Source organism: Triturus cristatus, chromosome 10 (genome assembly GCF_964204655.1).
Source record: "Triturus cristatus chromosome 10, aTriCri1.1, whole genome shotgun sequence".
NCBI lineage: Eukaryota > Metazoa > Chordata > Amphibia > Caudata > Salamandridae > Triturus > Triturus cristatus.
In genome coordinates this window covers 131,962,338-131,984,581 of record NC_140593.1, presented here as the reverse complement: position 1 = coordinate 131,984,581, position 22,244 = coordinate 131,962,338, and the positions used below count along the sequence as shown (strand labels likewise).

The 22,244-nt window shown below is 42.1% G+C and overlaps 1 protein-coding gene across 1 annotated transcript in view; it reads right to left on the bottom strand.

Moving 5' to 3' along the window:
* Window positions 1-4,363: 4,363 nt before the first annotated feature.
* GGCT (gamma-glutamylcyclotransferase) overlaps window positions 4,364-22,244 on the bottom strand; it is a 149,355-nt gene continuing 131,474 nt past the window's right edge. The window contains exon 4 of the mRNA XM_085630631.1: window positions 4,364-5,826. Coding sequence (XP_085486757.1) covers window positions 5,677-5,826 — 150 coding nt within the window. The 3' untranslated portion in view covers window positions 4,364-5,676. The remainder of the gene's footprint in view (window positions 5,827-22,244) is intronic.

Here is a 22,244-nt window from a genome sequence, read left to right as displayed (position 1 = left end):
ATTCCCTACCAAGAACTCCGACCTCCTCACAACGAGTGCTCTAGGTGCAGAGTCAAGAACTCCATCAACGCACCTGAAGCACCCGCCATCAGTGGGCATTCGTCTACCGAGTCCCTGGTCACTCCTGAGTGACCCAGACTCTGTCTGCCCTGCGTTCAGGTACTCTTCGACATGAATACATCTTTGGATTCCAATGGACACTTTTCTTCCTTCCAGCAGCGGCTCTTCTTCGAAGTCCTACATGGGGTTCAACAGCGGTTTCCAACGCCACTTCAGACCTATGCACCCGGCTTCCCTGGGACAGGTAACTCGCGTACCTCGGTATCCATGGGTGGGGTCTCTCTCCAACCTCCTAACTTCCATGGTTTTTTTTTCGAAGTCCACTGTCATCTGTCGGGTCCCTACTTACTCCCATTGGGTGGTTCCCTGGGGTCCCAGAGATTCTACAAGCGCTCAACACTGTCTTGACTCGAGTCATGGTTCTTATAACACTATTTTAGTATATGGTTTGGTTCCCCACCACCCCCCGGGGCCCACTGTTTTTCAGTGCTATTTGCTGTTATTTCTGTGCTTAAGTATTGTGTGCTTTGTGATTATATCTGTGTAGGAGATACTGTGTCCTACTAGAGAGTGCTTTATTAATAAAAACATATTTTTAGAACTACTGTGTTGTTCTCCTTTCATTTAACCCATAATATAAGATTGCATTCTGGTCAAACAAGCTACTTAACATTTCTTCAAGACTAAGCCTGAAGGCTGCTCTCCACTGCTACCACTTGGATAACTTTCTGAGGTTATCTTTGAACTCTTAAATCACCATAAGGGTTGTTTGGACTGGTGCAAGGTACCCATTTTAATTAGTGAATAGCATATACCATGCCAACTTCTCACACCTGCATACTCCCGCCATTGCCCGTTTTGATAATTAGCAAAGTTTGACAAATTATACTGAGGAACAACTCATTCGTATGGTGCAGAATAGTACATTTAAACCCACACTTTCAGGTCCTCACGGCTGGTTATTGTGGTTAGTGCACACAAATGGTTATCAAGCTCATTTTCTTAATTTCACAACAGGGTTTAAGATAAGCTGACCCGACCCACAAAATTTTCACTCACAACATTAAGGTATTGTTGCCACCTATTAGGTTGGGCTATTATGTCAACAATGGTTGGAACATTCCACAATGTAGTGAAACAACATCTTTCTCTCTTTCCAAAGACATGGACATGGATTTATCAGATTTTTTAGTAAGCCCTAGCTCCCCCACATTCTAAAAGATTTATTTATGCTACCTAAAATGAAATTTGGATATTGTCACAAATGGAAGATGCGGTACGTTTAAGACAAATTCATCAAGATCATTTGGATCAAGTGCTTGCTGTTGTTGACAATAGTATTATTACACTGTTTTCTCGCATTTATAATTTGAATAACATTGTATTATTTGTTGTTGATATCATGCAAAGTGACATGTCGACATTGTATCATGGGCTAAGCCAATTTAGATCAATTATGCAGTTTAGCTGGACATTTCAAACCCTCAAGAATGGGTGCGTACCATGGCACTATCTAAATTCAAGTAGCTTATTTTTACCTTTCAATTAAACACACAACTCAATTCACAGCTTGCATAAAACATTTCCCAGTTGGTAGATATGAACCCTTAGAAGACAGCTTCATTCACAAATTATGGTCGCTACGCTCTTCCTATCATTGTGAACGTGCCGGCAAAGAGGTCTTCCTTACTGAAATAGAATGTGACTCTTCTGTCAGGCACTACCTCGTTTGCAAACAAGTGACCGTCGATGGTGCATGTAATGCTTTGGTAGCAAATCTGGCATGTTTTCTAAAAGGTATACCAGCTCCTGCAATACTTCCACTTTTTACAGTACTTTCAAATGGAAGGTATGTAATGCTCACCAATCAAGACTGCTGTGGGATGCAAGCTGGAATCCCATACATTTGTTACATGTTGTCATAAGGTTCTGTTTACCCCCACGCAAGGAGTTGTTGATAGTCTGTAGTGGCCATCCATTACAGCTTTGAAGGCAGACTTTAACAAGCTAAGCAGACTCAAAGCACTATTGATTAAAAAAAGAAGTAGCTCTCACATCTCACAGATGGGCGTAGTCAACACAAAAGTGATTCTGAGTATCCTATGACTTTAAAAAAAAAAAAAAAAAAAAGCAATGGAAGATCCTTTTCAGCTCTCCCCAGTGTCGGCCAATGGCCAACAGAAGCACTGTGGAGGGAGTGCAGGTGCCTATTGGCTGGCTCCTGCACCACAGGGGTTAAGAAGGTGTTTTGGCTTTCTAGTGTCCATTTAAATATGTCAGTCTCTTAACTGTTCCATAACATTAACCTTGAATTTTATCTGCACTTGTAATAATGTCAAAAATCCTTTGGCAAGTAAATATATTCCATTTCTAGCACACAGGGCAGACTTCCATGCTTTCTAAATTCAACACGCAGAATATCGCACGCTTCTCCAAACTTTGTTAGGCCCATGGGGCGTGCCACCTTGAGTATCCTGCATGTGAAAGATGAAGAATGTCAATAATTCCATTTCTGTTTGATGTTGGTCACAGATGGATGACAATTTTACTTGAGTGTATATAAACAAATTGAAATTAAAGGCATTGAGGACATACTTCATCCTAGACTTTCTTCAAATATACTATACAAGTGATTTTTTTTTTATAGAGTTTTATATAGCGCGAACTTGACCCGAATCGGGTATCAGAGTGCTTTACATAGCACCAGTTGCGTTACATTAGGACACTTTCATTTTTGTTCGGCACAGGGAGATTAAGTGATTTGCCCAGAATTACAGGATGTTCAGCGTCATTGCCGAGACTCGAACCCAGTTTCCCAGATTCGAGGTCGACCACCCTAGTCGTTAGGCCAACTCCTCTCCCCTTCCTGCGTCACTTACTCAATAATCAATTTGTAAAAGATCATGGTGATATACATATATTATTTATATAAAAGAAAATATATATCACTCCACAGACTATTTAGAAAATGTTGCCTAAATGGGCTGCATTCTGTTTTGAGTATGCTATATTACTTAATAATTCATCCAGTATTATATAAAACATGAAAGTTTACCAATGATGAGATTATAGAGGACAGAAATCAGGTTTCCAGGATTTTTCTGAAGTCTATTATCTTATCCATGGTTTGTGTTTACATGTCTATCACATTATTTGTTCATCTAATCATTTGTACGCTCAATGTTTCTTGATTGTCCAACTATAAAACCATGTCCAACATAAACTCATAAAACAACAATACAGAACAAGATGTCCTACCAGTAGAAATTTATATACATGAATATACATATATAGAAATTATATCTCATGATAGATGGACTGCTAATTCTTCATTGATGTTGAGTCCAGCAGGTCAATACGTTTCTAAATTAATACTGTAGCAGGGTTCAAGCTTGCACAATTTCTGGCCTCTGTCGTCTTCCTTTGGATATCTTCCAATTGTGTCTAAACCAATCAAACAACATCTTAGTCTGATCTCCCGGAGGTAATTTCTCAATGTGATGTGCCACCGTGTATCTTGGGTCTTTGTCCCGAATAGCATGAATTGGTTCCAAAATGTGTGTTCCTTGAAAAATACTACTTGCTCTGTATCTTCACCCGCAGGGGAACTCAATACAATAGACTGCATATTCTGATTTACATGTTATATCAACTATGGTGTGTGGTTTGAGGTTAAATGGCAATACTTGCAGGCCTTACATTTCATACATAAATCCCATTAATTCATCTTCAACCATTCCCCATGTTTTCCCTCCATGCTGAAATGGCTTCTGACCAGAAAGTTTCTCAAACTTTTACTCTTTCTATATGTAATATATGGACTAGGTCTTATGATGTTTTTGATAGTCTTATTTCTTAAGATTCTCAACAATTTCTCAAACTTTTAGATTGATTGTTGAAATGGCAATAATCCTGATTTTGCTTCTGTTATTTTGTTTCGAATCAGTTTCTAATAGTATCCATTGTTTGGTTATGTAAGAGAAGAGTGTTCTTCCGCTGAGTGGCAATCTGGAGAGAGATCGTAACAAAAATCGAAGATCAAATGTGTTGGAGATGATGGAAGTCAAATTGTTCATCGCCAGTGGTAATAAGACAAAGTCACAGTGAAAAATGAGTATTACTTTGGACCACCAAAGCCCTGGTACACGAACAATTGACAGGTAGAGAATACAACATATTGTGCCCAAACAATCAATAGTTATCCCAAGGTACTATAGAGTGATACAACACACAACAGTCTCTACAGTGGAGTCACTGAAAATCCTTTGTAAACCCTTAGCAAATAAGATTCAGCAGTAAACGCTTATTGTTAATATTTGTATGTTTTATTCACAGCAATTCTTCCAGTTTTACATTAAAAGCTACATAATAATGTACTCTCGCAGTTTGATGCAGTAAGAATGCTGCTTATGACATTTGCTAGTGTAACAGCAACCAAAGACCAGGGCTACCCTTTCTTAAACAAAAGCATCCAAAGAGTCAATTGTGTTTGCCAATAGGCTAATGTTCAAGAAGTCAAAAGACTATCTGTGTGCCTGAAGCATAACGTGGATTATGCAGCTCTCATAAAATGTACAGTAAGTTTGAAGCATCATAAATATATGTGAATCATAATCATTAAAAGCTTGGGACTGTACCAATACTAAGTTACACACACCTAATTTCCTTTATTATGATTATTACTGAATTTTTATATAGCCCACAGCTACCCACACAGGGTTCCCGGCACTGCAGCTATGGGTCATGGTCTTACAGGTCACCACCAAATCAGAACATGAAAGCCTGCAGCCTTTTTCGAAAGATGTTCTTTGATGATACGTGGATAGCAAAAGCCAAAAGCCAGACCACTACATTTCAGGCTAAAAAAAGAAAAGTCCAGATTTTTTTGGGCAAAATTGTTATTATTCATTTTAAGGTAGATGGTAATACTTCAAACAAAAGTTGACAACGGTGGTAACCGCACATTGCAATCAGCAGCACCTTGAGAATACGCAGTTTGTGACACTTTGAGGAAACAAGTGATTACTCTAAATTTGTACATAAAAGTCCAGTTTTTAAACAGCTTGTTAGGTCAGCCACCTCTTCATTACAGCATTCACTACACTCAGGAGCCAGATTTGGGCAAGCCAAGACATGGATGAAGGACATGAGCCTCTCAATCAAAAGGAGATAATGTGAAGGGTGGGGATGTTAAGAAACCTACTTGCTAAGTGGAGGGTGAGGAGGGGGGGGGTTAGGAACCGGAGAAGTTCTCTGTAGCTTACATATGTGTAACATATGTTGAGTAACAAGAATTCCATTATAAACATCGCAAAGTGTTACAAACCCTTGACGAATATTGGGATCAACTTAATAAGTACATCAGCTGTTCGCAAATGAGTACCCAATTTTCTGTTCCAGTAACTAGAAACACAACAGCGTGATTACAATTATACATTAACATAGTTCGGTGTCTTGCAGGTTTTTATGTTCTCCAGGGAATACAAATATTCTTTCATCTCACTCCAAGTACAACTCGATTTCTCCTAGCAAATGGTTGAGGAAATCCCTGGGTTATGGCAAAAAAAGTAATATTGCAAGGTTAAAGTCAAATGGACTGAGTTCCGTACAATTCATTTAACTCATAGTTTGTTGTACATTCTTCATTGCAGCTTCAATCTCTTGCATTATTGGCATTGGTCCGTCGTAGTTGTTCGTTTCTATGCCTTCCAGCTTCTTCTGATACTCTGCAGGCAAGAGATTCTGCTTCGCACCCATGCAGATAACCTAGCACGCAGTAGAAGGAAAAACATAGATCATGAGCAAAAAAATAAAAAATAAAAAACCACAAAAGCTAATAAATCATCATCTCTATACTGATACTTGCATTTTAGGACTAACCAGTGTATACTTCCTATAACTTTACTGTTTGCAGCTTCTGCCCTTTGGGGACATCCTTTTCATACCTAGGGTACATTTCTCATCATTTCGAGACATTCACATGAACACTTCAAATTGATGATACACGTTTGCGCTCACATCTAGTATTAATTTATGGGTCTTTGGCAAATTCATGCTCAGAAAAGAGGTATCACACTTTCAAAATCACCTACTTGCAAAACTTACCTACATATGTTACGAAGAATTTTAAACATAAAAATCTCTTACAGAACAGCCAGACACATTAAATGTTGACATTTACTGCTGAGATCAAAAAGGCAAACAAAATACAAGCCTACTTTTCTACAGCCTGGACATGTCCCTCCGGACCATCGTCTTAAGACAGCAAAATCGCATGTTGCAAAAAACAAATAATACCAGCATCATCCATTTGCAAGACAGAAATGATCACTTAAATTTATAATATTGGGCACATCTTGGTCCAAGCCATTATGTAATAAGTTTTGACGCTCATTCCTAAATACTTCTGAACATTAAGTAAAACTAGTTCTAGATAATTGGACCACAAACCCTCAAACTCAGCCAATTAGACCAGAACAAATTGAAATTTCTAAATACTTAACACCATATATGGAATGAATGATTTTCACATATAAGAGACTCCAGCAATATTTCCATATTCCTAGCACACTGCCAACCTGCAATTTAAGGATGGCCCAACACTCCCTGTCTCATGACAACCCAGATATTTCTACACAGGGCCACTGCTGCCATCTGGAAAGCTCCAAACGTGACCTGTACAATGCCCCATGCATCAGATCACTCACCCATACCTTGTCTATCAGCTTTCCACTCTCAAACAACCCCTCTCCCATCTATAAAGATAGAGCAAAACATAAACCTGCTGACTTCAATTCTTTATCTGCTATTACAAAGAAGCAATTGGGCCGAACACCTCTGATCGCCCCTCCCCAAAGTACAATAGCCCCTCCTTGTATCTCGTCTTTCCACATACTCCCTGATCCAATTTACTTCAAAGCAAAAAAGCCCTCAGAATGTCACATTCTTCTGTTCCACAAGAGACCGCAACTCCATACTCTGTTAGTAATCCTTGGATCAAATCAATCTACTCACCTTCTCTTCAAGCTTCATCTGATAATTTGCTCTCATGAGGAAGCGAGTAAAAATATTACAGCTCCTCAAGAACAACACTGGTTATAGACACTGTAGGTACGTCTTTCTCCCCAATCCAATCACAAGGAATTGGTGTGGGTCTTGACCAGGAGTAACAAAATCCCCCTGAATAACAGAGGCCCCACTCCATCTGTCAGATAAAGACACAGATGACTTACTTTACTTATACACTTCAGATACATCTCATATACACTCACCCTCAAAGAGGTCTCAACCATTCTCATTATCTGAGGTACCAGAAACCTTGAAGCGAAACCAATCTGTAGATGGTAACTCTTAATCCATTTGTGATCCCAAACTCCCCATTACTTGCTTCAGTCACAATATACTAAAAATCTAAACTACATCCTACTTAAATGTTGATTAGGAGCCACCCTTGATCTCAATCCAATATTCCTCATGGAAACAAGTTTAAATGTAAAATCTCAACATGTACTGCTCCAGAATAAATTACCTTGACAAAAGTGGTGGTGTGGTGGCAGTCATCCATAAAAACATAATTGAATGCAAACATCTACAAAAAGATCAGTTGCCCTCCTTCAAATATTGCTCTGTAGAGCTGGATCCCTAAATACAATTCAAACCTAATTATATCCCTTCTAAGGACAATAATGTACTTGAACACCAACTTACAGAACTGATGACAGGTCAAATGATCTCCAAATCACAAATTCCTGTGGAGATTTCAATCTGCACTGGAGTGACGTCTTGGACCCAGTGGCCTGCCTCATCATTCCTTGCCACTAATCATCTCACACAGAACTTCTCTGAACCTACTCACCAGAAAGGTTGCACTATAGACCTTATAATCTCAAATGAAGCTGCCTTTATGGAAGGCCCCACCCATCCCAGTGGATTGGTCATATCACATACTGATACTGTTCACATTCTTGTATTCTCAAATCATGATCAAAGGCCATCACATGAGTCTCATAGCATGGGTAAGAGACTACATTGAGAATAAGGCCACCAACCCGACCCTGCACACGTTCAGGAAGGACCTCAAGACCTGGCTCTTTGACTGATCCGGTGCTGCTCCCCCCCCTCCCCCCCCCCCCCCCAGCGCCTTGAGACCCTCACTGGTGAGTAGAGCGCTCTATAAGCCCCTGATTGGTCGACTGAGGTACTTTCTACATTCAGAAAGTGACCATGTGGTGGTGTTGTTCTCTATCCAATGTTACACATCTATGAAGTGGATCATGGAAGAATTACCACCTCCCAATATAAGAAGAGAAATACAATGAAGAACTCTGCGTCAGGTTTTTCATAAGATTTTAATGTAGTGAGGAAACTGCTTAGAGCCACAGAACATCAACGGAGACTAAATCACTGCACAGACAACATGGAAAACCACCACTGCAAATGCAAGAGATAGGAAAAATATTTGAGACGAAAAATTATATTTGTCAGCTTAGAAATCAGCTAAGTGCAAAACAAACCCAAAAGACAATTAGAAAAAACCAATACAGCAACTGTGACAAACACCACCAGTGAAATCTGTATTAAGTTCTCAAAATGTTTTGAAGACAAAGTAAAAAAATATAGAACTCTCGCTAAGTGACACAACATAAGAATGAGCCGCTTTACAACTACTCCAAAATCAACCAAGACCTGTTCCCAGTTTAGGGATGACACACAAGCTGAAATCTCCAGCAACATTGCAAGGTCCCACCCCGGACTCCCATGTCAATAACATTAAGATACCACCCTTTTGAACCACATTAGTAGACGCAAGGGATAGTCCAGAATGACTAAAGGATTGATCAGGTTACACCCCTACTAAAATAAACAGGTGCTGATCTAAATGATCTCAATATTTTTTGCCTAGAATCCGATCTAACCTTTCTATCTAAAGTTCTGGAATTCTATGTTTTTACCTATAGAATTCATTGAGTAAAACAAGCTCCTAGATAACCTTCAACTGGACTTCAGGAAGGGCTGCAGGACACATACTACAGTACCTAAGGTTGAGATGTGGATATGTGTGGTAGCACTCAAACAAGTGTGTGTGTGTGTATATATATATATATATATATATATATATATATATATATATATATATATATATATATATATATATATTTATATATTCAAGGTGCCCATGCAATGAGAGGCGCACTCCTCCAGCTGTTGGTTGACAAACCCTTTATTTTGATGAAACAGCGCTGCAAATTCGAATTTTACATCCATGTGGCCTGACGCGTTTCAAAGCAGTCGTGCTTCTTCCTCAGAGGCCGTTTGTCAGCACATCAAGTTCAGGGTCCCACAACTCCTAGCGTTTCTGCATGTATTTATTGGCCTCAGGTGTGCCTCTTCAAGTAGTTTTCGCCATGCACGCTGGGACTTGTGGTCTCAATACCCCCATAAAACACCTCCAATGGCTGTGTGCTTGGCAAACCAGTAATGGATTATTCATCGCCCTCCAGTTAGCGTCGGATTTGAAGTTCTGTTCCTTGCTCTAGTAACAGCTGCGCCGTCGCTGAACCAGACAATGCCGGTAAGACGATCCCCAGCACAGTGTAGGGGGCGGTGCGATCTCTCCGCGGCTGGACCTGCCGCGTAGAATTTTATTCAAGGTGCCCATGCAATGAGAGGCGCACTCCTCCAGCTGTTGGTTGACAAACCCTTTATTTTGATGAAACAGCGCTGCAAATTCGAATTTTACATCCATGTGGCCTGACGCGTTTCAAAGCAGTCGTGCTTCTTCCTCAGAGGCCGTTTGTCAGCACATCAAGTTCAGGGTCCCACAACTCCTAGCGTTTCTGCATGTATTTATTGGCCTCAGGTGTGCCTCTTCAAGTAGTTTTCGCCATGCACGCTGTAAGGGCGATAAAAGGAATCAATTAAGTGACTTTTTCTTTCACTCCCTTCTGTCTGAAACGCACGCATACTGCCCGTGAACAAGAAGCAAGATGCTTTGAAACGCGTTGGGCCTTTTATTGAATTTGGACATTGTGAATGCCGGTTTTTCAAAGAATAAAGATTGCTGCCACAAATGACAGGATCTAGCTGTCTTTGAGTGCGTCCTTGAAGCAGGGCACCTCGTGTTTATATTTCAATCCGGCCTGCCCCAGCCGGGAGGATTGCACCGCCACGGAAGGAACAAGTGGGCTGCCTCGCATAGACTGTCTGTGTTTGAGATGCAGAAAGACAGTTTCTATAGAAAATTAAACCGGATTCCCTTGCCTAAAGCTCACTGGAGAGTGTAAAATGTGATTGTAAATTTTGGCGCAGATGACAGAATCCACTGGAGGAATCAATTAAGGAGTGAGAGAACTATAAGTCCCAGAAAGCTGTGTTGAAAGTAAGTAGACCCACCAGAGGGCGGACCCACCAGAGGGCGATAAAAGGAATCAATTAAGTGACTTTTTCTTTCACTCCCTTCTGTCTGAAACGCACGCATACTGCCCGTGAACAAGAAGCAAGATGCTTTGAAACGCGTTGGGCCTTTTATTGAATTTGGACATTGTGAATGCCGGTTTTTCAAAGAGTAAAGATTGCTGCCACAAATGACAGGATCTAGCTGTCTTTGAGTGCGTCCTTGAAGCAGGGCACCTCGTGTTTATATATATATATATATATATACACACACACACACAGTTTTGAACCTATATTTAGATTATACAGTTTTTTGTTTTAAACAAATGCTTAAGTTAATTTAGTTGTATAGACAAAGTCTCATTCAAGTGAATATTAGAGGAGCCAGCATGTGTTAGTGAAATGTACGAGTGAAAACAGACCCAGCATTCATGCATCCCAGAAGTATCAATAAGCAGTACTGTGTGTACACTATGCACAGATATGTCGTATATATGTACATGTTTCAGGCTTCATAATTCAGACATAATCAATGCACTAAATGATTCTGGTATTTTACTGACCTCTGCTGGTCGTTTTCTATCAAGAAAGTTAAATAGAGGCAGTTGCTAGAAAATTTAAAAAAGAAAGGCCTTAAGCAGAAACCATTCTGGTATTTTACTGACCTCTGCTGGTCGTTTTCTCTCAAGACAGTTAAATTGAGGCAGTTGCTAGAAAAAAAAGTCCCTAAGCGGAAGCAGACAAGTCGTGAGGCAATGCTCTGGAGCCCACAAAGTACATACAACAGATCTTCCAGATAACGCAAGAGCTGGCTAGGCTCGACCTAAAAATGTAATAACATTCCCAATAATTCTACACAATGCTGCATTATTTATCACTCGGCTGTAAGTAAATTTCCAAACTTTATCCATTTTTCTCAGTTTATTTTTTTAGAAAATGCACACATTTTTATAATCTCAATTACAAACATTTCAATGTTTGTAGACAAATATTAATTCAACGAATTAAAAGCTCATAGTTTAGTGAGCTGGACTGCACTCAGCAGAGTTACATACACGTAGCTGGAGAGCTACCAGCAGCTAACGCGCTACTCATTGGAGAAGCCAGCTCTAAAGCTTTGGATCTAAGTGGCACAAGGATCGGCTTCGCATTCAGGCCATTGCAAAGGGTTGCACAAGAAGAGATGAACTAGAGCATAAAGGATGCACACTCACAATACTCAGCAGATCACTCCACGGAATATGATTTTCCAAGACCCTAAAAGGACTTCTGACACCGACAGAGAGTTTTAAATTGAACCCACTACTTTGCAGAAAGCCAATGAAGCTTTCTACTGCCTTCGAATACATGGTCCTATTTTTTCTCAGCACAGTTGATTTCCTTACTGCAAAGTTTCATATCCACTGCAGTTTGTTAATAAAGGCATGAGTGAAACCAGGACACATTCCATTGCAGAAATCAATTCAAGACTTCATAAACTGAAATTACTTCAGTGTGCGCTTCTTTCTAAATGAATGGCAGGGCCTTTTATATCATCCTGCTGGCTGCATCCAACTAGAAGCATGTTAGTTTCACATAATTCAGTTTTAAGAGATGACAACTCTTCTAGCCATCTATGTCAATCAGATAAGAACGGTGATTTCTGAGCGAGGAAGAAACCCTCTCATCCAGTCAAATCAGCCGCTATGCCTCATCGGTATACATAAGTACGAAGCACCCATGTTCCTTCATCCACTGTAATAGAGGCCGCAAGCAGATGCTGAAAAGTAAGGGTGACAACGAGGAGACTTGGTGCCTTCCAAATGAGACATTAAAAGTCTGCATTTTAAGAGTGGCCATGGAAAAAGACTGGGGTCATCCTAATATAAAACACTAGACCCATTTGGCTGCTGCACCTGCTATGCTTGCCTTTGCGTAACCTTTCAATAAGGATAGTGTGGCCAACAGTGGTGAATGCAGCAGAGTGGTCAAGTAATATTAGACCTGGCCTAGGTCTCCCCCGTCAAATATTGCTCTCAGTTCATTTATATCAGGCAGAAGTGAGGTTTCAGTTACTCTCCCTGGAGGAATGCCCAAATGCCAAGGTTCACGATACACTGAATTTTCAAGGTAGTCTCAAAGTTGCTTAGCCACAATATAATGTACAAGTAGGGTATTTGGGTGGCTGTTGCCAATCATGGTGGTATCTAGTTGCTTTTGTGAAGCAGATAGGAGGAAACTCAAATTTTAAAGATTTGTAATGTGCATTGTTGCTCATAAAGGGGCATCCAGGCGCTGGGAAAAAAAGAGAGGGCAGAGCTGTTCAGCAAAGGGAAAGGTCTCACACTTTTTCATAAAGATAAATTCCACATTGTGGATACAAGGAAGTCAAAAGAATGGCTGCCCTTTCTTTCTTTCCTGACACATGGAAAAGGGGCTAGCCCTTCATTAGCCGAGCGAAGGCCCCGAGATGGCACATAGGGTCGCATCACACTGCAAATATTCTGAGGAACTCTATTCTGGAAAACACAATACATTAGACAGAGGAACTTGAAAGACGATTGCTTATGGGCAGCCAGTCGAAAACCGCAAGGTGAACCGAAATGGAATGTCAGTGAGCAATATTGAATAGAAGCCTGGCAGCAGCATTCTGAACAGTCAGGAGGCTATTTAATAGATATTTAGGCATGTCACGGTACAAGGCATTACGACAGTCCAGGCAAGATGTTATGAGTGCGTGGACCACTGCCTTCTGGTAGGATACCATTAGGAGGGGTAAAGACTCCCTAAGAGACCTAAGCATGCCAAAAAATGTCACCAACACATTAGAAATGTGGGTGGCAAACAAAAGATTGTTATCAAACTACATTCCTATATTTGTCACTGATGATGAAGGTGTTTGTCTGACACCCTAAATGAGGCTTGAAACCAAAAAGAAGGACTTTTGTCTTTTCTCCCTTTATCTTAAGGCAATTGCTTGACATCCAGTATGTGAGACTCTTCATATTAAAAAAAAGTCACTGTGTTGGCTGTTGTCCATTTTTGAAGAAAGAATTTCTGAAACATGAATGTACAGAAGAACGTATAATCGATCATATCTGCAATAAAGAAAATTATTTTATTTAACACAAGTCCTTACTGTTTGGACCTTACATTATCTCTTAATACTTTCTGAGTCCTATGGTTTCCCTTTCTTTGAAATCTTAAGGGAGGAGACTAGTTTGGAGGTGGAGTGTGAGAGACACAGACTGACATCTGTCAGGAATAATGCAAACCATTTTAAGGCTACTTGGCATAAGCCAAAGTCTGACATGCGATTCGAAAGAATATAACAGCAGATGTATTTATTCTTTATTCATTTATCGTGCTTTATAAAGCGCAAACATGACCATCACGGTATCAGAGCATGGTACAAAGAGAGCTGATTCGAGTTTCAATACAGTAAGAAGACTCTGTACAGGGAGTTCGAAGAGCTAGGTACAAATAATAGGAAACAATATACAGTAGGGGGAATTACATTTTCACTAAGTTCTCTTATATCACATGTGTTCCTAGTAGGAGGGCTTTAACTACCTTCTTGAAGAGCCCGAGTGAGGTAATTGATCTAGTAAAGGGTGATAGCGAGTTTCATATTCTTGGGGAAGATCTGGAGAAAGTGCAGCCGTGTGTTTTCCTTTTTTTGAATCTCACTGGTTCTAGTATGAGAGATTTAGCACTTTGAGAGACCCTGCTGCCTTCTGATAGTTTGATCCTATTTGCCAAGTATTTAGGACCAGAATTGTGTAGAACTTTGTGCGTTATGTATGCTAGGTTCAGTTGTATCTTAGCTTTTACTGGGAGCCAGCTGAGGTCTCTGAGTGATAGGGAAATGCGATCATAATGGTGTGTGCCTGTTAAGAGTCTTGATTCTTCATTTAAAGTTGCTTTCATTAGAGCTAGGATGGATTTTGGTAGGCCCATGGGTGAAGCATTGAAATAGTCTAGTCTTGAGAGTGCTAGAGATTGCACAGGCGTTTGAGGTCTCCTAGTGGTATGAAAGGTTTTCTTTTTCTTAGACGGTGCAGATGTAGCGCTTCTGGTTCCAGATTGTACGTGAGCTCGTATGTTTGGATTTGAGTCTAGTGTGATGCTTAGAGATTTTACTGAGTAGCAGATGGTTGGGGTGCAGTATAGCAATTTTATCAAGTGGCTACGTTATGCCCAGGAAGAAACACTAACCGTTTACATGAACATGTTTCTTAAGTTGCCTTGTTTTCTACACACTGACATTTGACACACATTTGCTTGTTTAACAGTGCAGGAATTGTTTCTCTGAAAGCACGTTACTTACTTCTACTTCATAAGTACACAATCACGAAACCTTCAACATTTAGAACAAGGCCTGAACATACATTGTGTAAATGTTGTTGTTTGTTATTCGTCCATGAGGCAACATGGCTATCACAAGAGAATAAACAAATGTCACCCTGGCTGAATCCTCGACACGGAAGCATGGATTCTGGAATTATCAACCAAACACATTAGGGTGTTCAAATCAGTGAACTCTCTGTCATTGTGAGGTTGCCGCTATTGTCGAAGTCTCAGCCCAGCTGATTTCTGTTTACCCTCTGCGAGGAGGAATGTCCTACTTGTGACCAAGAGGGGGACCTGCATACACTTACCTTCAAGTAATGGGGAGTTAGATCATCCAGTAGGGGGTTCTTGGCAGAACACCCATCCTAGGCAACTAGGTTACGGACCGCATAGTAGGAGTACACTATACCCAGTACTTATATGCCAGCATATGTACACTGTTTTAGCACAATGGTGGAATCGTTCATAATTTTATCCGTTCTAATATTGCTAATCAGTTTTATCTGCTTCTGTCTATTAATCATTGCAGTGCATATATTTTATACAAGGATCACAATGATTCAATAAAAATTGAAATGGCCCTTTGTGCATTTCTTGTGGATCTTTCTGAGTATGCATGAGTGACTGGGCAAAATGGTTCTAGATCTGTTACTACGATTCCTTGGGGAGTCAGGGTTGCAATGTTCTGAGGCTGCCCAAACCATTTGTTACCATACTAGGTTTAGGGGTACATATGGTGGCAGTGTGAGCTAGCAGGACTATAGGCTTCACATATCCTGTTTATGTTGTCCACCAAACGAACAATTGCTACTGAGAAAGTGAAAAACGTACAACAATCTGAGGCTAGGAGACCATAGCTGGGGTTGTTGGGGATCTGATGGGTGGGCAAAAAAGAATGAATTCAGTTTTCAGCAGATCTAGTTTTAGATGGTTGTGTGCCAGCCAGTCCTGTCTTTTCCTCAGGGTATCATTCAGTCTATCCTCTTGAGAGGAGAGTTTGATGTAGAGTTGAGTATCCTCAGCATACATATGGTACAAGGTTTTTGATTGTTTAGGGAATTCTGTGAGTGGTTCCATTTATAGATTAAAGAGTGTTGGTGAAACTGTAGATCTTTCCGGATGCCCCAGTCGATGTCCTCTACATCAGAGAAGGTGATAGCAATTTTAACTCCTTTTTGTTTTCTGCAAGAAAGAGGTGAACCAAGTGTTTCTCTGAGACGCTTGTGGCAGACTGAATTGAAAGTCACTGATAAATCCAGAAGTATTAGGAGACAAGAAAAAGGTTGGTCTAGTGGTGTTTGTATATCATATAGGATGTTTAGAATGGCAACCTTAGTGTTGTGTCCAGTCATGAAACCTGATTGGTGTTTATTTAATAGGTTGAAATTCTTTATGAGTTCACATAGCTGGATGTGGGTGCACTTGTCTACAAATTTAGCCAGGAAAGACAGAATGGATATGGTTTGGAAGTTGTATAAAAGTCTTTCTGGTCAGTGCCCCTTTTTCTTTTTATAGAAGGGGAGATACTTGGCCCATCTTCAGACATTCTAGGAGTGATCCTTGTTGGAGAGATGCATTCACAATTTTCGTCCGTAAAGGAGTGACAGATTGGAGGATCTCTTTCAAGAGGTGGGAGGGAATGTAATAGTCGAAATGTGTATTAGGTTTCATTGACTGAATGTTTTTCTGCATTTCCCGCCTCAGATAGAGATCTGCAACTATTCCAGAAGGCACAGTTTTTCCTTGGTGCAGTTGGGGTGGATTCCGCAGGTAGAGCACTCATTTGATTGGGAATAGAGTTTCATATAGCAGCGATTTTGTTTTTAAAGAAAGTTGAGAAGGCGTTGTAGATGTCCGTCGAGCTGTGTCCAATTGTGGGTTCTGCGAGTTTTTCGGATTGTTATTTTATTATGTCAAAGAGTCTTTTGGGCCTGTTCTTCGCTCTGTCTAGTTGAGATATGATCACTGTTTTGGCTTTCCAGATAGCTTTTTGTATGAGATTCTGTGAATTCTCAGCTGTTCAAGATGGATAATGTTAGGGTCCTTCCTCCATAGTCATTCCAGATGTCTTAGATGTCTTTTTTCTTTGTTTATGTTTTGGTTGAGCCACGTTAATGAAGGTTTTCTCTTTTGCCTTTTTAAACTTACTGGAGGAACCATCTGAACTATTTCAGTCATGCTGCTGTTGTAGAGATGCGTCTGTTCTTGAACCGATGTTTGGTTGCTTTACATTTGACCCTTGATTTTTGTTTCTTAAGCAGATATTTAGAAAAGAATTTGATGATGGTCTGACCAGTCTGTAGGATCGTATTGAGTTCCAGAAGAATGTTACTGGGTGCCGCCACTCTGGGGTCTTTGCCATTTTTCCAATGCAGGTTGAAATCTCCTAATAATATTGTATTAGAGGGAGCGGGCATTGATTGTGATCACTTCCATGAGTTGCTCCAGAAAGACAGTGTTGTCACCCAGTGGATGGCATGAAATGAGTGTTTTTTCGCTATCAGTTTTCAAGCTTGATTTCAGCTCACCTGGGTTCAAACAAGAGTGAGTTTAAGGTAAGAGAGTTTATGTAAATTATGACAAGACATCCCTCTTGCTTCAATGTGCGGTATAGACATAAAATCTAGCGGGATGAGAACATCTAGTAATGGAGCTGCTGTTGGCATGAGCCAAGTTTTGGTTAGGAAGAGAATGTCCAGATCATGCAATAAGATCACATCTGCTATATCAGTTTCATGTCTTGCAGCTAATCTGCAATTGTGCAGCATGCATTTCAGGTTTGTCACTGTCTTGGGAGTTACTGTGGTAGGCATTGTGTTTGTTGTGATCTAGATCAGGTTGTTGTGATTGACTATTAAAGGATGTGTCTCCGGTTTTTGTAGTTGGCTATCTTGACGATCGGGATGTTGGATGTTGTTTCAAGGGAGTGTTTCTGTGTGCTGTTTATCTCTTCTTCGGAGAGGTGATTGTTCGTTCTTCTCAGCTGGTGAAGCTTGTTGTCTCGGGCGGTAGTGAGCCTGCTGTTGTTGATAAGTTTTCTGCTAGATAGGCAGTCAGTGCGGTTGGTGTTGGGTGTGTATATCTGCTCTATTGTGAGAAGAAGTGTGATGACTATCTTCCTCACACATTCAATGTGTTCCCTGAGTAGTTGCAAGTTATCATTGATTTGGTCTACGGGAAGGTTGTGTGTTGGGCACGGACAAATAAGACCATCATTCTGTGTGAATGTTTGTAAAAATGTGTGACCTGTCTGCAATTCTCTTTCTTGTTAACATTTTCTCTTTGTCTGGTGGCTGTTTTTTTTGGGCACTCATCCACTTCCTGTTGTTGTGTATTTGCTCCTTGGGCTGAGAGGGCTGTTTGCAGAAGGGCCTAGTAGGAGTCTGTGTAGCTCTGTAGAATGCAGGGGTATGGTTTCCGTTCGGTGTAGTTCTCTGGGTGGTGTTAGACATTTTACGGTGATGGATAGGAGTTAGTGTCTGAGAACGGTAGCTACGATTTTTTGCTGGGGCTTCTACTTGCTTTTTCAGGTTGTTAAAAAGTGAGTCAAATGTTTGTAAGTCAATGTCAGCTGCTTTGATGAGAATGTTGCCATTTTTGTGAATATGGGATGGTAGCTTTTGCTTTGAGTAAGGGAGAGAGGGAGATATGATGAGTTTGAGGCCACAGGGGATGTTCTGAGTGGCGCTGACAGCTTTAGGAGCATAAAAAGCATTCCGCCATTTCGCTGTCCATCTCGAGTCGAGAATCAGATTAGTCTTATTTGCTCCTTTTGAGAAGCAAAAATAGGAGTCTGATATGAGGGTTTTAGGCTTGCTCCTTAGAATATTGTGCTTACATTTCTTTGCTCCATTTTTGTATAAATCAGGTGGGCAGTTCATTCTGAATGAGTTAATTCCTGAGGGGGCCAGAGCGGGAGCATCTAAGTTGTTGTGGCACAAATCTTACTTTATTAGTGAGGCCAATGTTGGTTCCTCTCAAAATGGAGAAAGGGCCAGACCTTTACCGTCACTAAGCAACAAACAGCAGCGAGGTCAGTGGGTCCACTGCCCTAAAACCTTTCAACTTGCCATCTATAGGGTTTCCCTACTCTCTTTTTCTTTTTCGTCTTTTATCGACAAATCATAGTAATAGTGTCAAAGGCTGCCAAGAGGTCCAAGAGGATCTAGGGGCGGTTGAGCATCCATAATCCAAGATGGCTCTTAAATGTTGGAGACAGCCACCAAAGTTGGCTCAGTGCTGTGTAGCAGTTGAAATCCTAACTGAGATGGATGAAATAGGAAGTTTTCTACTCATGTGAGAGTTAGTGTTTTTTTTCTAAGATCTTGGCTGAAAACGGAACACGGATAAGGGATGGTAATTTTTCAATATCTTGGGGTCAAGGGTAGGCTTTTTAACGGGCGGAACTGCCCTAGCCTGCTTCCAGATTTGTGGGATCGTAGTGGTCTGTAGGGAGAGATTTATTAGATTCACCTGGGGTGGACAAATGCATGGAGCACCAAACTTGGTGGGCAAGGGCATAAAGGGGAACCATACTTAGGGCCTTATTTTGAGTTTGGCGGTCCTGGGATTGCAAAACCCGCAGTTGTGGTCCAACCGCCACAACTGCCCGATTCCGAACCTTGCGGTCAGACTGCCACAAGCCTGTAGGTAGCCTGCTGCCTCAGCCGGGTCCAGGATTCTGCGGCTGCCGTGGTGCTGAGGGGCAGGAAATTGTGGCAGTGCCAATGCTGGCACTGCCGAGCAGATTACAACCTGCCTTTCCACCACTCATTTCATGGCGGTGACCCGCCATGTAATGAGTGGTGGAAAGGCAGTGAAGGGGGCCCAAACAGTGTCCCTGAGTCAATCTGCCTATGGGGTGCAAGTGGGAGGGCACATATGGTGCCCCCATAGAAGTGCACGTTCATGTATGCACTGTGTGGCATGCTGTTCTGCTCGATTTTCCCGGCCTTTTTGTGTTGTAGGGTGATTACTGTGACTTCAGTCTCTTACCATCCAAGTCTAAGGGTTAGAGTAGTGAATGGAGCCTATCTGCTGGGCACTTCGACATGATCCTGTGCTCTTCCCGTAGATCAGGGCTTGCACACATAACCTAGGGGATAGATTTGTTAGTATTAGGGATAACCTGTCCTGTAGTGAGGGTATTTCCTGGAGCCGTGCTGAATTCAGACCTGGTAGGCCTCAAACGGGAGAGACTCCATCTTTCTTTCTGCTCCGACAGCTTGGGAAGCTTCTAGGTCAAAGGGAGTGTTTTAGTTATGAGGTGTTATTCGCTTGGAGAGAACCGGTTCGGGCCGGCCCTTATCGAAGGATTGTATTTTTCTTCATGCCGAAGACACTACATCAGGCCGGCCGGCTGGGAAAGTGTCCTTGGTACGGGGAGGTACAAGAATTTGGTGGGCGGCAGGTTACGGGCCGGAATTTTCCATGAGGAAATGCATCTCTATATTAGTGAAAGTCCGAGGCAGTTGTGGGCACTTGTTTCAGTCCGTAGGCGGCGTCTGGCCGTTAGCAGTAGAGCTACTACTTATTCCAGGGAAGACAAACGCCATCTTGAAGGCGGAGAAGAAACCGAGAGACAGATACTCTCCTAGTAGAGTAGCCAGAGAGGAGAGAGTAGCCGATGAGGAAGAGGTCCCAGTGGCTCGGAGAAGGGTGAAGGGAACAGATCCGTGCGCGGAGGTGTGACTTCCAGACGAGCCGAGGCATAGACGAGAAGGGAACCTAGATGACCACGGAGTGCAGGCTACACACTATTAAGGTGATGTCGACCCTTTCTTATTAGATTGTACAACTTAATCTTTCACTTTTCTTTACAGGTTGTGAGTTATATTGTAATGTTATGAAATAAGTAATAAAATACCCCAGTTTGTGGTGAACCAACATGTGCTGCGTGTTCTTGTGTGGGAGGGTAGCCTATTCCTCTAGTCAGCTGCGGCTATATGAACAGATGTCAACCCTGATCAGGTAAGTGGTAACTGAACAGGGGAGAAGAGGAGCCCCTCAAACCAGGGAACAGGTTGTGCTCGAACTAGTAATCTTTGTGTGATCCGATGAATAATGATACCCCAGTTTGTAGTGGACCAACGTGTGCTGTGTGTTCTTGTATGAGAGGGTAGCCTATTCCTCCAGTCAGCTGCGGCTATATGAACAGATGTTAACCCTGATCGGATGAGTGGTAACTGAATAAGGGGGAAGGGGAGCCCCTCGAACCAGAGAACAGGCAGTGCTCGAACTAACAGTCTTTGTGTGATGATGTTATGGTGATCATAGGATGAACTTGTGCTGATACTGCCGTCTGGGTAGAGAGTCCTGGGTTCGTATGGGACCGCGAGGCCGCCACTTGTGATACTGCCGTCTGGGTAGAGAGTCCTGGGTTCGTATGGGACCGCGAGGCCGCCACTTGTGATACTGCCGTCTGGGTAGAGAGTCCTGGGTTCGTATGGGACCGCGAGGCCGCCATTTGTGATACTGCCGTCTGGGTAGAGAGTCCTGGGTTCGTATGGGACCGCGAGGCCGCCATTTGTGATACTGCCGTCTGGGTAGAGAGTTCTGGGTTCGTATGGGACCGCGAGGCCGCCACTTGTGATACTGCCGTCTGAGTAGAGAGTCCTGGGTTCGTATGGGACCGCGAGGCCGCCACTTGTGATACTGCCGTCTGGGTAGAGAGTTCTGGGTTCGTATGGGACCGCGAGGCCGCCACTTGTAATACTGCCGTCTGGGTAGAGAGTCCTGGGTTCGTATGGGACCGCGAGGCCGCCACTGGTGATACTGCCGTCTGGGTAGAGAGTCCTGGGTTCGTATGGGACCGCGAGGCCGCCATTTGTGATACTGCCGTCTGGGTAGAGAGTTCTGGGTTCGTATGGGACCGCGAGGCCGCCATTTGTGATACTGCCGTCTGGGTAGAGAGTTCTGGATCCGTATGGGATCGCGAGGCCGCCGATTGTAAAAGGTCTTGGTATGTGTATTAGGAATTCCCTGTCCTTAGGCGGTAGATATATGTGGTTACCTATTGTAAATAGGTCCTAGGGACGAAGGAACGTTCTGGCTGGGTTAGTGAGCCTCTGATGAGCGAATTCTACCTGATCCAAAAACCCATAGCAGAACATTTGGCGTCACGAACTGTTTACGAAACCTGTGTGCGTTGTGGTTGTGTCGTGTTTGCTTTCGGCGCGTGCGTGGTTTTGTTTGTATATTATTTGTGGTATATTTCGGCGTATAGTTTTTTTTTTCTCTCTCTTCTTTCTTTTCTTCTTTTTCTTTTTTCTTTTCCGAGATGTTTTCTAGAAAGTCGAAATCTACTTTTCAGTTGCCCGTTGAGATTCCCGGTTGGGGTTCAACGCCTTATGAAGCCTTAGCCCGTGAGTGGGCTGATTCCACTGGTTTGAGTGAGAATTGGAATTCTTTTTTGGAGCTGGCGGAGCCGGCTAATGTGATTACTTGTTTACAGAAGGCAC